At 33.3% G+C, this 12,354-nt stretch overlaps 4 protein-coding genes across 4 annotated transcripts in view; 1 reads left to right on the plus strand and 3 right to left on the minus strand.

The window, feature by feature from the left end:
* The first annotated feature begins 278 nt into the window (after nt 1-278).
* Nucleotides 279-2,139, plus strand: LOC119645201 (charged multivesicular body protein 5). Its single transcript, XM_038045215.1, has 4 exons — nt 279-347; nt 419-570; nt 1,537-1,936; nt 2,016-2,139. The coding sequence occupies exons 1-4, from the start codon at nt 279-281 to the stop codon at nt 2,076-2,078; spliced, it is 684 nt and encodes a 227-aa protein (XP_037901143.1). The 3' UTR covers nt 2,079-2,139.
* Nucleotides 2,140-3,467: 1,328 nt separating this feature from the next.
* LOC119631988 (small VCP/p97-interacting protein) lies at nt 3,468-4,450 on the minus strand. The gene is made up of 3 exons (XM_038024648.1): nt 4,154-4,450; nt 3,915-4,088; nt 3,468-3,838 (listed from the first exon to the last, which is right to left on the minus strand). Exons 1-3 carry the CDS (start codon nt 4,214-4,216, stop codon nt 3,824-3,826), a joined length of 252 nt encoding a protein of 83 aa, XP_037880576.1. The 5' UTR covers nt 4,217-4,450; the 3' UTR covers nt 3,468-3,823.
* Nucleotides 4,451-9,141: 4,691 nt separating this feature from the next.
* On the minus strand, nt 9,142-10,392 carry LOC119632494. The gene is made up of 3 exons (XM_038025415.1): nt 9,824-10,392; nt 9,442-9,643; nt 9,142-9,342 (listed from the first exon to the last, which is right to left on the minus strand). Exons 1-3 carry the CDS (start codon nt 10,390-10,392, stop codon nt 9,142-9,144), a joined length of 972 nt encoding a protein of 323 aa, XP_037881343.1.
* Nucleotides 10,393-11,156: 764 nt separating this feature from the next.
* LOC119631323 (L-threonine 3-dehydrogenase, mitochondrial) overlaps nt 11,157-12,354 on the minus strand; it is a 4,956-nt gene continuing 3,758 nt past the window's right edge. Inside the window, exons 3-6 of the mRNA XM_038023430.1 lie at nt 12,140-12,266; nt 11,937-12,084; nt 11,689-11,794; nt 11,157-11,628 (exon numbers count right to left, since the gene is read on the minus strand). Coding sequence (XP_037879358.1) covers nt 11,301-11,628; nt 11,689-11,794; nt 11,937-12,084; nt 12,140-12,266 — 709 coding nt within the window. The 3' untranslated portion in view covers nt 11,157-11,300. The remainder of the gene's footprint in view (nt 11,629-11,688; nt 11,795-11,936; nt 12,085-12,139; nt 12,267-12,354) is intronic.

A 12,354-nucleotide genomic window follows, 5' to 3' on the forward strand; every position in this document is an offset into this window, starting at 1 on the left:
ATATCGTAAATACAAGTCAGCAGCTTTACGGTAAGATCATGAAGTTCAATAAAACAGCTGTGATATCCATGACATCATTGCCATTTTTTTAATTATTATCGTAATTTTTACAAAACATTGCCAAATGCCAAAATAATTACAGGATTACTCATCTATCAAAAAGAAAGAAAGAAATATATATTTAAACAAAAGTGAATAATTTTGTTTAATTTTCTGTTTTTACCAAATAAAAATTACCAAACCGAAGTTAGTTATAATTTTTAATAATCAATAATAATATGAATCGTTTATTTGGTCGCAGTAAACCCAAGGAACCTGGTCCTAGCCTCGGCGATTGTATTAAAGGAGTAAGCAATATTGTTATAGCGAAACTTGATCAATATTTTTGAAATACTTTGGTACTCATTAATAATGGCAGGTGGATGAACGAGCTGGAGCTATAGAAGAGAAAATAAATAAATTGGAAAATGAATTGCGTAAATACCGTGAACAAATGTCTAAAATGCGTGATGGTCCGGCAAAAAATTCTGTAAAGCAGAAGGCTTTAAGAATTTTAAAGCAGAAAAAGGCGTGAGTATATATTTCATTATTTAAGGTACTAGTGGTACGCGGCATATTAGTTTATTGAAAATGGTCTAATTTCTAAACTAACTGATCCGCTAAATACCGCTGATTATTTCTGTATCTTTTTAAGCAAAGACAAAAAAAGAACTAGAAATGAAGTAAAGACACGTATTTTAAGCCTTTTTTCCAATATCAAATAATGCTTATCCTCACACTCCTTAAAGTCAGTACTGCTTCAAATCTAGTTTTTCAAAACCTGCCGTGCGCTAAGATGTTATTATGACTTTCACTGTTATAATTAGTTTTATTATACTTACCAACGAAAAGGATTTTTCGGCTGGTTACTTATAAGCTGCAACAAATTCAGTGTGAAATATTCTATTTAAATGATATAGCTGACTTTGCAATACGAAAAACACACAAATCGGCTACGTCCATCTAATCTTATACTGTCTCAAAATCTTATTTTTTTTGTCGTTATGTTTTATGATAAAAGTGGTGGATATAATAGTTATGGCCAGAGTCGAAAATAATTTTGTTGTTATCACTATTATTATTATTTTTGGTAATACTCTATTGCCCGTACGGCTTGTTGAAATGTGCTTTTGTTGTTTATTGCGGGCACAAAAAGTCTAACGAATGAAGAGAGAAGTTCGAAAAAGTAAAAACCTGATGTGCTTTGTTCTTTCGTCCTAGTATTATCTCCAGCTTGGAGTTACATTATAATAATAGCTTATATATCAAGCTGCAGGTGTGTGTGAATACCGACTCATATCTCATGGTACGTAATACTTTATCCCCTCGAATGCATTTTTGATTGTATATGGTCCCTTTAGATTCGAAATGTGTTCCTTAAATGACAGCGCAACTAAATGGATGACAAAAAGGCAGGATTCAAGTCTAATGTAATTTCGGTTTTGTTTTCAAAATGTTTAATAATTTCAATTTTCTTTATGTGTTTTCTCCTGCAAGTTATGAGCAACAAGCCGAATCTTTGCGTAATCAATCCTTTAACATGGAACAAGCGAATTATGCTGCGCAATCTATGAAAGATACTCAAATAACCGTGGCAGCTATGAAAGATGGTGTAAAACAAATGCAAAAAGAATTCAAGAAAATTGATATTGACCAAATTGAAGATATACAAGATGATATGGCCGACATGTTGGAGCAGGCCGAAGAAGTTCAAGATGCTTTAGGTCGGACTTACGGTATGCCTGAAGTCGATGATGATGAATTAGCTGCTGAATTGGAAGCCCTAGGCGATGAAATCGCTTTAGATGATGATACCAGCTATTTAGATGATGTGGTTAAAGCTCCGGCAGCACCCGATAGGGAACCGGGAGCCGATAGTATTATATCGGGCAATAAGGTTTGTATATAAAAGTTATTTTTTATATTTATTATAATATTAGATACATATGAATTGTTCTTTTTTTCTCTATACCTAGAACTCCATAGAAACTGATGAATTCGGTTTACCTAAAGTACCGACTACAGTAAAAACTACTTAAAATTTCTTTCGAACGAAAAGTTTAATTACTAAAAATTAATGTATGCTTTAAAACATAAAAAAAGAAATGATAAGCTTTTATTCTTGTCGTTATTTTTATAAACGTAAATTCATAATGCACTAAAATTTAAATAAAAACGATATTAAAAATATTACTGTCGGGCAAAGCTGAATTAAGTAACTCACATCGCATGATGTTCGTCACTTCGCATATTACGAATATTCATTTATTTTCGTGATAAAAAACCAAACGTGATGTAATAACTTTCTTCCTTGCAAAGGCATCCGTCTCATTAAAGCTCTTGTATGAGAGAGAGCGCTAGACGTGAACTGACATGGTCCAAATTTGGCAAGAAGAAATTATTTTTGCTAGAGATCTTTTTATGTTTCAGCTAGTCTAATCATATAAGAATGCTACAGTTACGGTGCCACATGAAGCTTACTTTTAATGAAAACACTTTAATGGGATGTGATTCAAAGCATACACCTACATGATTCACATTTGCTGAAGGCATTGTTCTGACAAATTACTATTACGGATCAATGTTCATCATAAAATATTTTAATAAATTTATAATTATCTACTTACTTGTCCTAAGGGGGGACATAGGGACAAAATTAGTGAATGTTTGCTAACTTTTTCGTACATGTAGCAATAGCGCTGATTAACTTTCACGATTACCTACCGTCACGGTACTAAAATTAAATTATTTTAAAGTTACGAGCAGTATGAGCCCATGCGGAGGAATTTTCGTTAGTCGTAGCTACAGTGTATGCTCAGTTGGCAAAGGCACTTCCCGATTTAGCAGAGACCTATTGGAAAAATTGGAAATTTCCTAGAATTTATTTACATTGCAGCGATGAACGATTTCATAAAATAAGGTTTCCATTGATTCTCAGTAGCAATCTATGTAAATTATTGGTGACAATAAAGTGGGATCGATCATTTAAACTTTTTTTTTTTTGGTAAATATTATTGGCATAACATTGCCAACCACATGGCTTTTCGGAGACATTACTTAATTGCTTCTCTGTCGCTTTCACTTTATTCCGTTTCACTATATTGTGCTTGGTAATGTTGGTTTGGGATATCGCCCACATTTCTCAGACTTTTCACCGGTTTCTTGCGTTTCCTTATAGACTTATGGAATAGGAGAATTATAAGTTTAATTTTTATTTGGGAAAAAAAGTTAAGTAAAGATTTTATAATTCGTACTATCAGAAATTCTACATCGAACGAATTCTCGGACTTTAAATTGATATTTTTTTTCTGATCGCTGTTTCTCTCTGATCATTAATATATAATAAAAGTGGAGTGTTAAGTTTTTTTTTATTGAAAAGTATTTTTACTTAAGAAAACTTGAACAACTAATTAATTTACATTTTCTGTATGCAGCTAATTTATTGGTAACAATATTTAATACTTTTATCCATTTTTATTACGAAAATTGAATTCTTTGTTTGAGTTTTTGGTATCGATTTGTTTTATAAAGACATGTAAAAAAGCTTATACTTTACATGACATCATTTTACATATACGCTTCACTGTGTAAGGCAGTTGTTGCGTTACCGCAATTGTAAATATATAAAAAAATAAATGAATTTGTTTTTTTCCAACTACTTGCGTATAAATAAATTAGGCTTCACATATAAGCGAATATAATATCAAAGTATTTTTTTTTTATCTCAACGAATTAAGATTTGTGGATAAACATCATTTTTTGTTGATATGTGCTTTGAACAAATCTAATTGCTTTGCCACTGTTGAATAGAAAAAAATATAAAATGATTAAAATTCAATTGGTATACATAGATGCGTGTAGATCAGAGGACAAACTTTTAATGTCGGTGGTCCCGAATTAGCCGCACGTTCGGCTTCTTCTAGACGTCGTTGTTTCGCTTCACTACGCAATTGTTGCTGCTTAACACGTTCCAGATCTTTAACGCCGCGATGTTCGTTCTCAAAACGACGTCTCTCGGCTGCCTCAAGTTGTTGCCGTCTTCGAGTTTCCTATGAAGACCCATATGCAAAACGCTATTGTTATTATTCCTTGTAGACATATTCATTTAAATTACCGGCGAAGGCATCAAATTAGTCTCGTCCGCATTATTGCTACAACAAGAACACAATCCACCCATTTCTTTTAAAGATTAAAACGATTAAATGAAGCGTAGGACACTTGGAACCTTATAATCGTTCACTAAAAAAATTATATTTGCATTGTTTACTTCTTTATAAGGTTCATCATTTACACATTTTGTTCTTTATCTTCGCTTCTCTTTCATTCGCCACGAAAACATATGTTCATAGGAAGACGTAGCAATATACAAATTGTTTTCGCCGCACAAGCGAAAAATCGGAGAATATTTCATATTTGTTTTCTATCATTTAATATAAACATAAAATGAATTAACGGTAAACCCTTAAATATAATTTCCTAACGAGCAATACTTTTTGGTTTTTTTTTTTCATTTATTTTATTATATTATTATTATCGCTCTCCTACTGCGATCCCAAGTACTTTTTATTTCACATGTTTTCGGTTCTTCCATATTTTCGTAAAATTTTGATACTTTAACAGTTTGATGAAATTAAAAAACAACTGTTAATTTTTTTGATCAATATTTCAAATTAAATTAAAGCAATAAAGCAATATTTTATTATACGAGGATGATATTATCGGTGTCGCTTTAACGTATCATTATTTTTTTAGAATACAATTTACTTTTAATTAAGATATACGCAGTTGAAAATGTCTTTTCAAAATTTTAAAACCTAATGATTATCAAGCACTTTGTTTGGAATGGGTTAGCTGCTGCTCATTGGAATGAATCTTATTTTTGACGTGATTTTTCTTTCTCGTCTGCTTTAAAAACAGTACATATTGTATACCATAATACGATATGCACAAACATACATACATATGTGCATAACAACGATTTTCGAAAGGCAACCATTGTAGCGTATTGCATAAAAGCCGCTATTGTTGACATAGTAAAGTAAAACAAACATACATATACATTTATTTCCATTCAAAAGTTTCATAAAGTTGTTCCCAAAGTTTTTCGCAGATTCCGAGTTAAAACAAAAAAACCTTAAATTACTATACTTATCCAAAGAATTACAATTCGTTCAATAGGATTAGAAACTAATATTAGAATGTTTTTAGAAAAGGAAAATGCAGAGCCTATTGAAGATTTAAAATGAACATCGTCTAGGGAATCTTCGAAAAATCACCTTTGGCACTCAGGCAACAAAAATGCACATCCAAATTTCTAGCTATTCCATTTATTCATATTGACATGCCTATTAGAGAATTCCCCGCTCAAAGGACTTTCAAGTATTATAAACAATAAAAAGCCCGCAGCGCCAGAATATGACGTAATTAAATTGGATATGATAAAAGCTGTTTTTCCTCAGAGTCTCATAACACCACAAATTGCCCTTAACAAATGCTGGTTTCGTAATAAAACAGTGAAGATCAATATCATATTCATCGTAATCATCCATTTTGGTTCAAGTTCAATCTTCCTCACTTCTATAATTGTGGCACAACTTTTTTAATAACAACCAAATAATTCCAAATCAGGAAAATAAATCCTCAAACATACGTATGTCTGAAAAAATTATTGCTCTTTGGTGTCACGGAAAAGAAATTAAAGGAAAACCTACTTATGCTATCTTTAGATATAAGCAACAAGGTCAAACTCTTCGTTTGTGAACTTTTAAATTTCTTTCCGGATGTACTCTGATGGGATCTGGGAGATCAATGATTGTTTGGCATAAAGTTGCTGTGTCAGCCTAAGTCTCTTTAATTTATACACTGCTGAGAATCAGTATGCTGATGGCTTCTCAATTGTCTCCGCCGACCGGTTGTTAATACGTTTTATAGGGAATAATGCGAACTCTTACTGAATATAAGTACTTACACTGAATATAAGCAAAGCTCAAACTTTCTGTTTTGTTACGAGTTCAAGTAAGACAATGCGTAAACGTAATTTGCTAACGTGCCTCAAAGCACGTATAATTCCGTAAAATTTTTTGAAAGAAGGGCAAATACAAAGCTAACATTCTCTGACAATTATAAAACCTGAAACTTAATTAGCGATTCAAACGATAATTAATGTCCGTACAATAAAACTAATGACAAATGCTTATGATGACCTCGGTTTTCGGGTAAGATTCGCTTATGGTATAAACTTTTAGATCGGTCTAAAATAGGACTTGTTTGTTCAATTACTTGCAATTGCCAGGATCAAGTTGATAGGCAAATTCAAACCTTTCAAGGTAAGCAGTTTGGCCCGTACTTACTCCGGTCTTCTCCAAATACATACGAGAAGGTAGGCTTCTCACAAAATTGAATGCATTAAGACTAAACATTTTCTTGGCTCTTTTGCCCGCTGTAGTGCACAATAAACGAAATTCTGCTTCAACAATAGCCCGAATAATCTATGGGGCAATCACATATGAAAGTTAAACTTTGCGCTTATATTTTCAGCTATTTAACGAAAACTCCTAAGTGGTTACCTTCCCCGTGTCAAAAACTCTTTTAAAATACATGCCATTAATGCCTGTAAGTGCAAATGGATTAGATGTGGCCGTTGTTCCATACAGTCGCAAACTGTCAATAGAATTAAAACTGGCAGAAAAGCGCTATACGACTTTTGTGAAATAATTAAAAATTAGTTATGCATTTGTATATGCAATCCAAGCACAGTGCACCAATTTATGTCAAAAAAGGAACGAGGGTTTATTGAATTTTCCTCAGTCATACGTTCAGAATACCATCTGGTTTGAGTAACGAGGCACTTTGGACTCATTCAATGAAAAAGTAGAGCTTTTAGCCAAAGAAGCGCTAAGAATTAGCAAAAACTCATTCCACGAAGCATGGGACGAAGAATTTCAAATTACTGCCCGAGCTAAAAGTGAATGGGTTTGTAGACAAAGTCTTCCTAACTTTGGACTTTGGACAAATTGTTCAACTCTTGAGAAATGAAAAATCTTTTATCACTTCCTAACGGGACACACTTATTATAAACCAGATCTCGCTGTATAGTTCGGGCAGGTGAATATTTAATCTCTAAATACAAAAAATATGATAAGATTAGATTCTTTTGTCAAGGGAATCCTTAAGGCAATCCTTAAGGCCAAATGCTTTTATGAAAAAACGAAATATTGACATTTTTATTAATATTCAGTTTAAAATTGTCACAATACTTGTCATTACAATAGTGTACTGAATCTTTCCCATATACATTTTAAATATGAATTATATCCCGGTTTTGAAAATATATCACTATTAGGCAACCCTCACTATAAATTAATTATACATTTTTTTTTTTTTTTTATCCAATGAAAATCCCTTCGTCTAGCTCTTAGTGGCACGAATTCTACACATGCGCTAAGCTGGGAACAGATGGAAAATGTTATAACTCTATAGGAAAGATTTCGTTTACTCGCCAATTTTTTATCTAATTAAATTGTATCTTTGAAAAGTCATGTGGCCTTACCTTTCTTCTTCTTCCTTCTTTAAAATATTTGCTGACAAAACTAATAACTTCAACATTTTAAGAAGTGGTGTACATACCTTGTTCAAAATTCTTCTTGGTTCTCAATACTTTCGAACAGTAATTAAGTTCTTACCAGTGAGAAAATCCATAGTTACTCCGGCACCACCGAACTACTCGAAGTTGGTCAATACCAAATGGAAACATTTTTCACTCATCTTTATTGATGGACCGAAGACAGATGTTGTACGAAGCGGCGCTTGGTTTCTAGATATTAATATAGTAACCTATTTGTCAAATCATTCGTATAACACTTTTATTTTCGGGTGAATGTCTTCCTTTACTGTCAGACAGTAAATCTGTGTTATCCGCTTTACAATCATTTCCCTCAGGTAAAACTCGCCTTACTAGAAATCAGATCCTTACTTTATAGCCTCATATCTGATACATTTTGTTTTCACTTCCTCTGGGTGCCCAGTCACATGGGCATTATTGGGAACAATATTGCAGATAAAATTGCTTCTCCCAGACCATCTCACATCTCATTTGAGATGTGAGCCGTGCTGTGATTCCTGAAGATTTGAGGACAATCGACAAAAAGCATTCAGTTCTTTCTTCACAACAACGACGGAATAATTCACCTTATGGTAGCCAGTTATACTCTTTATTTTCACAAATAAATAAAGTGCCTTGGTTTACCAATTGCGGACTCAGGCGTGACATTATTTATCTTATTAACAGGCTGCTGTTCAATCACGCGAGATATAATCATTATCTATTCAAAATTAACATCGTAAACAACCCTTTATGCACATGTGGAATCTTATAATCTCCTGATCCTGATATCCTATTTGTCTGTCCGAATGTTACGACTTCAATTCGCCATTCGACACTTTACAAATTAAGTACACGTGGTCCGTAACTATTATCGAAAGCATAGATAAAAATTCGTAGCAAATCCTTGTTAAATTGTGTGTGCGTGCAAATTTTCTTTTTAAGTAAATAACAGCAGAAGCGTTACGTTTTCGTTTTTCGCTAAGATCAGACTGCCTTTGATTATGGTCGCACTCGCATAAAATCTTTGCTCACCTTCCTGGCTTAATAGGCTAATCGTAATCCTTTTTTGATTTTTGGATATGGAATATGAATAGACTAAACTAATGAGATATGCCATTTATGTCTGGGTTAACGAAAATTCTTACAATTTAAGTTGTTATATATGATCAGCAAAAAAGCTCAGTTGGTTCATCGTATCGGTTGAATTTTTAAAATTGACTAATTAAACGTGACTTGACTTGCCAAGAGTGGCAAGTAGCAGTCGTCTAATATACCTGAAGACTTCCAGGCTTTGCTGTTAACGCATTCAAAACAAATTGCAGAGCCTGATACACGAGAGAAGGTTTTATGTAGATAGGGGCGAATATTTTGCTATTCAATCTTGACTCTATTCTAAATTTAAGAATATGTAGCAATATTAAGTTAGAACATCAATCGGCAAGCTTTAAAGGAAAATGATTGCATTTTATTACCATACAGTGGCAACAGAAATAAAGAATTTACTTCTCTTGACTAGCAATACTGCTGCAACTGCATTTAGTCCATTCACAAAGCTGCAGACTCTTAATGAAATGCTGTAAATTTTGATTAAATTCTTTGGCACCGTACTTAGCATCATCTCCTTCGCATTTGTCCATCATCAATTGGGCGCCGATTACGCAATCACTGGCATGAGTTAAAGTTTCCCGAAGCTGCTGGATCTTGGAATAAGAAATAAGGGGTTATAAGAATTCCATCATGTACAAGTTGTAATGATTTTTCTGTTCTCAACCGACTATTACGCTATAAGGAGAACCAACCTCATAGTTTTTACGTTTTTGTAAACGTAAGTAACGGCAGCACAGCCCTTCGAAACGTTTCTGCGAAGATCGATATTCATCCATCAGTTGGTCGCACTGAGCTTGTAACCTTTCTTTCTCGCATTTGCATATAGCTACTTGTTTCTCCTTTTTCAGCAACTGACGTCTGCATTGTTTATATGAAGTCGATAGCTCATCGTATCTGTAGTGTGTGAAAAAGTTTAAAACGAAAATGAATATCTCGAAGAACCAAATCATGCAAATGATGTCTATATTAGAAAAACTCGGACAAGTTTGAACGAAAAGAACTCCTTGCTTAAGAAGTTGCAAAATGAACTTCTTTTTAAAAATTTGGATGGCGTCTGCCGTTCCCAACAATTACCTTTGATGCATTAACAGAGGACTAATGGATTCGTATGCTTCATTGCTTGTATTTAAAGGCCATCTTTGTACGACACTCCGTCCGTTCTTAAGAGCTCTATCTTTCTTTGAATTTCGATCGTCATTTCCAAGTTCTTCCTCTTCCGAGGTAACCGAATCTACGCTGCGTATCAGATCCACTAAACGTTTATTGCGTCTCTTTTCGTTTGCCAGCGAACTACTTAAGTCACTTACTCGTTCTTTTTGATGTTCCAATGCCATGCGTAGCTTATAATCCTGCTGATGATCTTCGACCAAATAGTGTTCTAATTCGGAGACAGTGTGTAATATTTTGCCAACGAAAGCTTTATATTCAGATTCTTCCGACTGTTGGGAACGTTTGCTTTTCTTTGCTGCTGCCCTTGTTTTTAGTGCAGGTTTCCCTATTTCTTGCTTCTCCGTGTGCACACGGCTTCGATTTTTCTTTTTACTTTTATTATTAATGATGCTACCGCTCTTGCTATCGTTCGTGTTGGTGATTACGTTATTTAATATTATTTGTGCCCTGCTTGAATTGATTTCCAATGACATCATATATAAAGGAGCCACTCCTTGACACTTACGCTGCTCGCACTTCTTAAATCAATAGTAAAGAACTGCACTAAACTTAAGCTAAAACTAATGTCAAACTATTGTATTGCCTCGGCGTATAAAAATTGTCCTTTGAAGTGAAGTCCTCGTCGCGTAACTTAGTTAAAACGAACATATAAAAATAAAAATGATTTCAAATATATATATATATATATATATATATATATATGTGTTCCGTATACAACATTGAAGTTGATATAGAACAACAAAAACTATCTGTATTAAAAAATTGAAATATGTTTGTGCATAACATAGGGTGTGTTGAAAAGTCAATATTATTGATTAATGTCATTTGAAAAATATATGATGTGTTCATCATAATCCAACTTCCGCACTTTATGCACTTGCCATTCTAAGCTACTTTCTCGTAAGTAGCCAGTTCCAGTTATGAAAATTTGCGATAAGTAAATATAAGGAAGCTTCCTGTGTCCGATGTGAATTTTGAATAGTTTTTAAAGCCGTTATTGCTATTCGGAGATATGCTTGTAAGCCAATTTTAAAATAAACGTTGATAAGCAATTTAAACCTTTTGTGTAGTTTTGAAGAAGCATTTGAAAGAACTTTTCAAAAATTTATTGAAAAATTTGATAAAGTAAATTTGGAATCTAATTTCATATGGAATTTAATTTAAAAGATAATGAAAAATTCTTATAAAAATTTGCAAAAAAAAACTTTCAGTTTTGTAAATTTTCATGAAAGAAAAAAAAATTGTTGTATGAAAATGATTTAAAAATATATTTTCAGTACTTTTCTTCCGCACCTAATTGAAGGACGGAGGTATGAATACTTAATTTAATAGATGACTGTTTAGGTGTGATTTTTTTTTTTTTTTATTCACATGGGTTTAGCTAAATTTTAATAGTAGCACGAGTATCACTACCATTTACGGCATTAATATAATTTTCTTGAACATCTTTAACCATAAAGTCAACTAAATTATTTAAATCATATTTATGCTGCCAATTCCAATCGCGACGTGCCTCAGAATCATCAAAAACTTGAGGCCATGAATCGGCAATTAGTTGTCGATTGTCTGGTTTATAATTGACATGTAAATTTGGTATATATTTACTTAAGCACTCGACCAACTCTTCGGGTGTGAATGACATCGCGGTCACATTGTAGACGCGGCGTTTCAATTTGTCGTCTGGGGCGCACATGAATTCGTGGAGAGCTCTATATCATTGAAAATGAAAAAAATTGTTTAAAACGTAAAATAATGTAAACAATTATTACCTTAAGCAATCCTCTATGTACATCATTGGAAGACGTGTATTGGGCTTCAGGTAACAAGTGTATTTACCGGTTCTTAAAGCCTCATGGAAAATGGCTACCGCATAATCTGTGATTGACATTAGAAATTTGATTGCATTTATAGGAGGGGTTGGGGAAAGGTAATCATAATAAATTGTTAATAAATTTTATTTAAACCGATTAATTATTGTTGTTTTTTCGCGCGTTGTCGAGCGCGAAGTTAAACTTACCAGTGGTGCCGCCACCTGGTGGATCGCTAGATATAACACCTGGGAAACGTAGACATCTAAAATCTAAACCAAACTTATGATAATAATACTCGCCAATTAGTTCGGCGTGAACTTTGGAAACGCCATAAATGGTACGAGGCCGTTGTATCTAAAAAACGAATTGTCAATGAATGTTCCATGCAATAAAGTTAACGGTCACATACCGTCACATTTGGTGTAGGATTACGAGGACTATCTGGACCGAATGCCCCGATTGTACTCGGTACAAAGATGCGTAATTTGTATTGCTTAGCAAGTTCGATGACATTGTGCACACCTTCAATGTTGACTCTATTAGACACGAAACGAAAAATAAAAATATGTAGTAAATGCGCAATAAAAACAAAAAAAAAAAAAAAAAAAAAAAAAAAAAAAAAAA

This window comes from Glossina fuscipes, unplaced genomic scaffold (assembly GCF_014805625.2).
Source record: "Glossina fuscipes isolate IAEA_lab_2018 unplaced genomic scaffold, Yale_Gfus_2 1, whole genome shotgun sequence".
Classification (NCBI taxonomy): domain Eukaryota; kingdom Metazoa; phylum Arthropoda; class Insecta; order Diptera; family Glossinidae; genus Glossina; species Glossina fuscipes.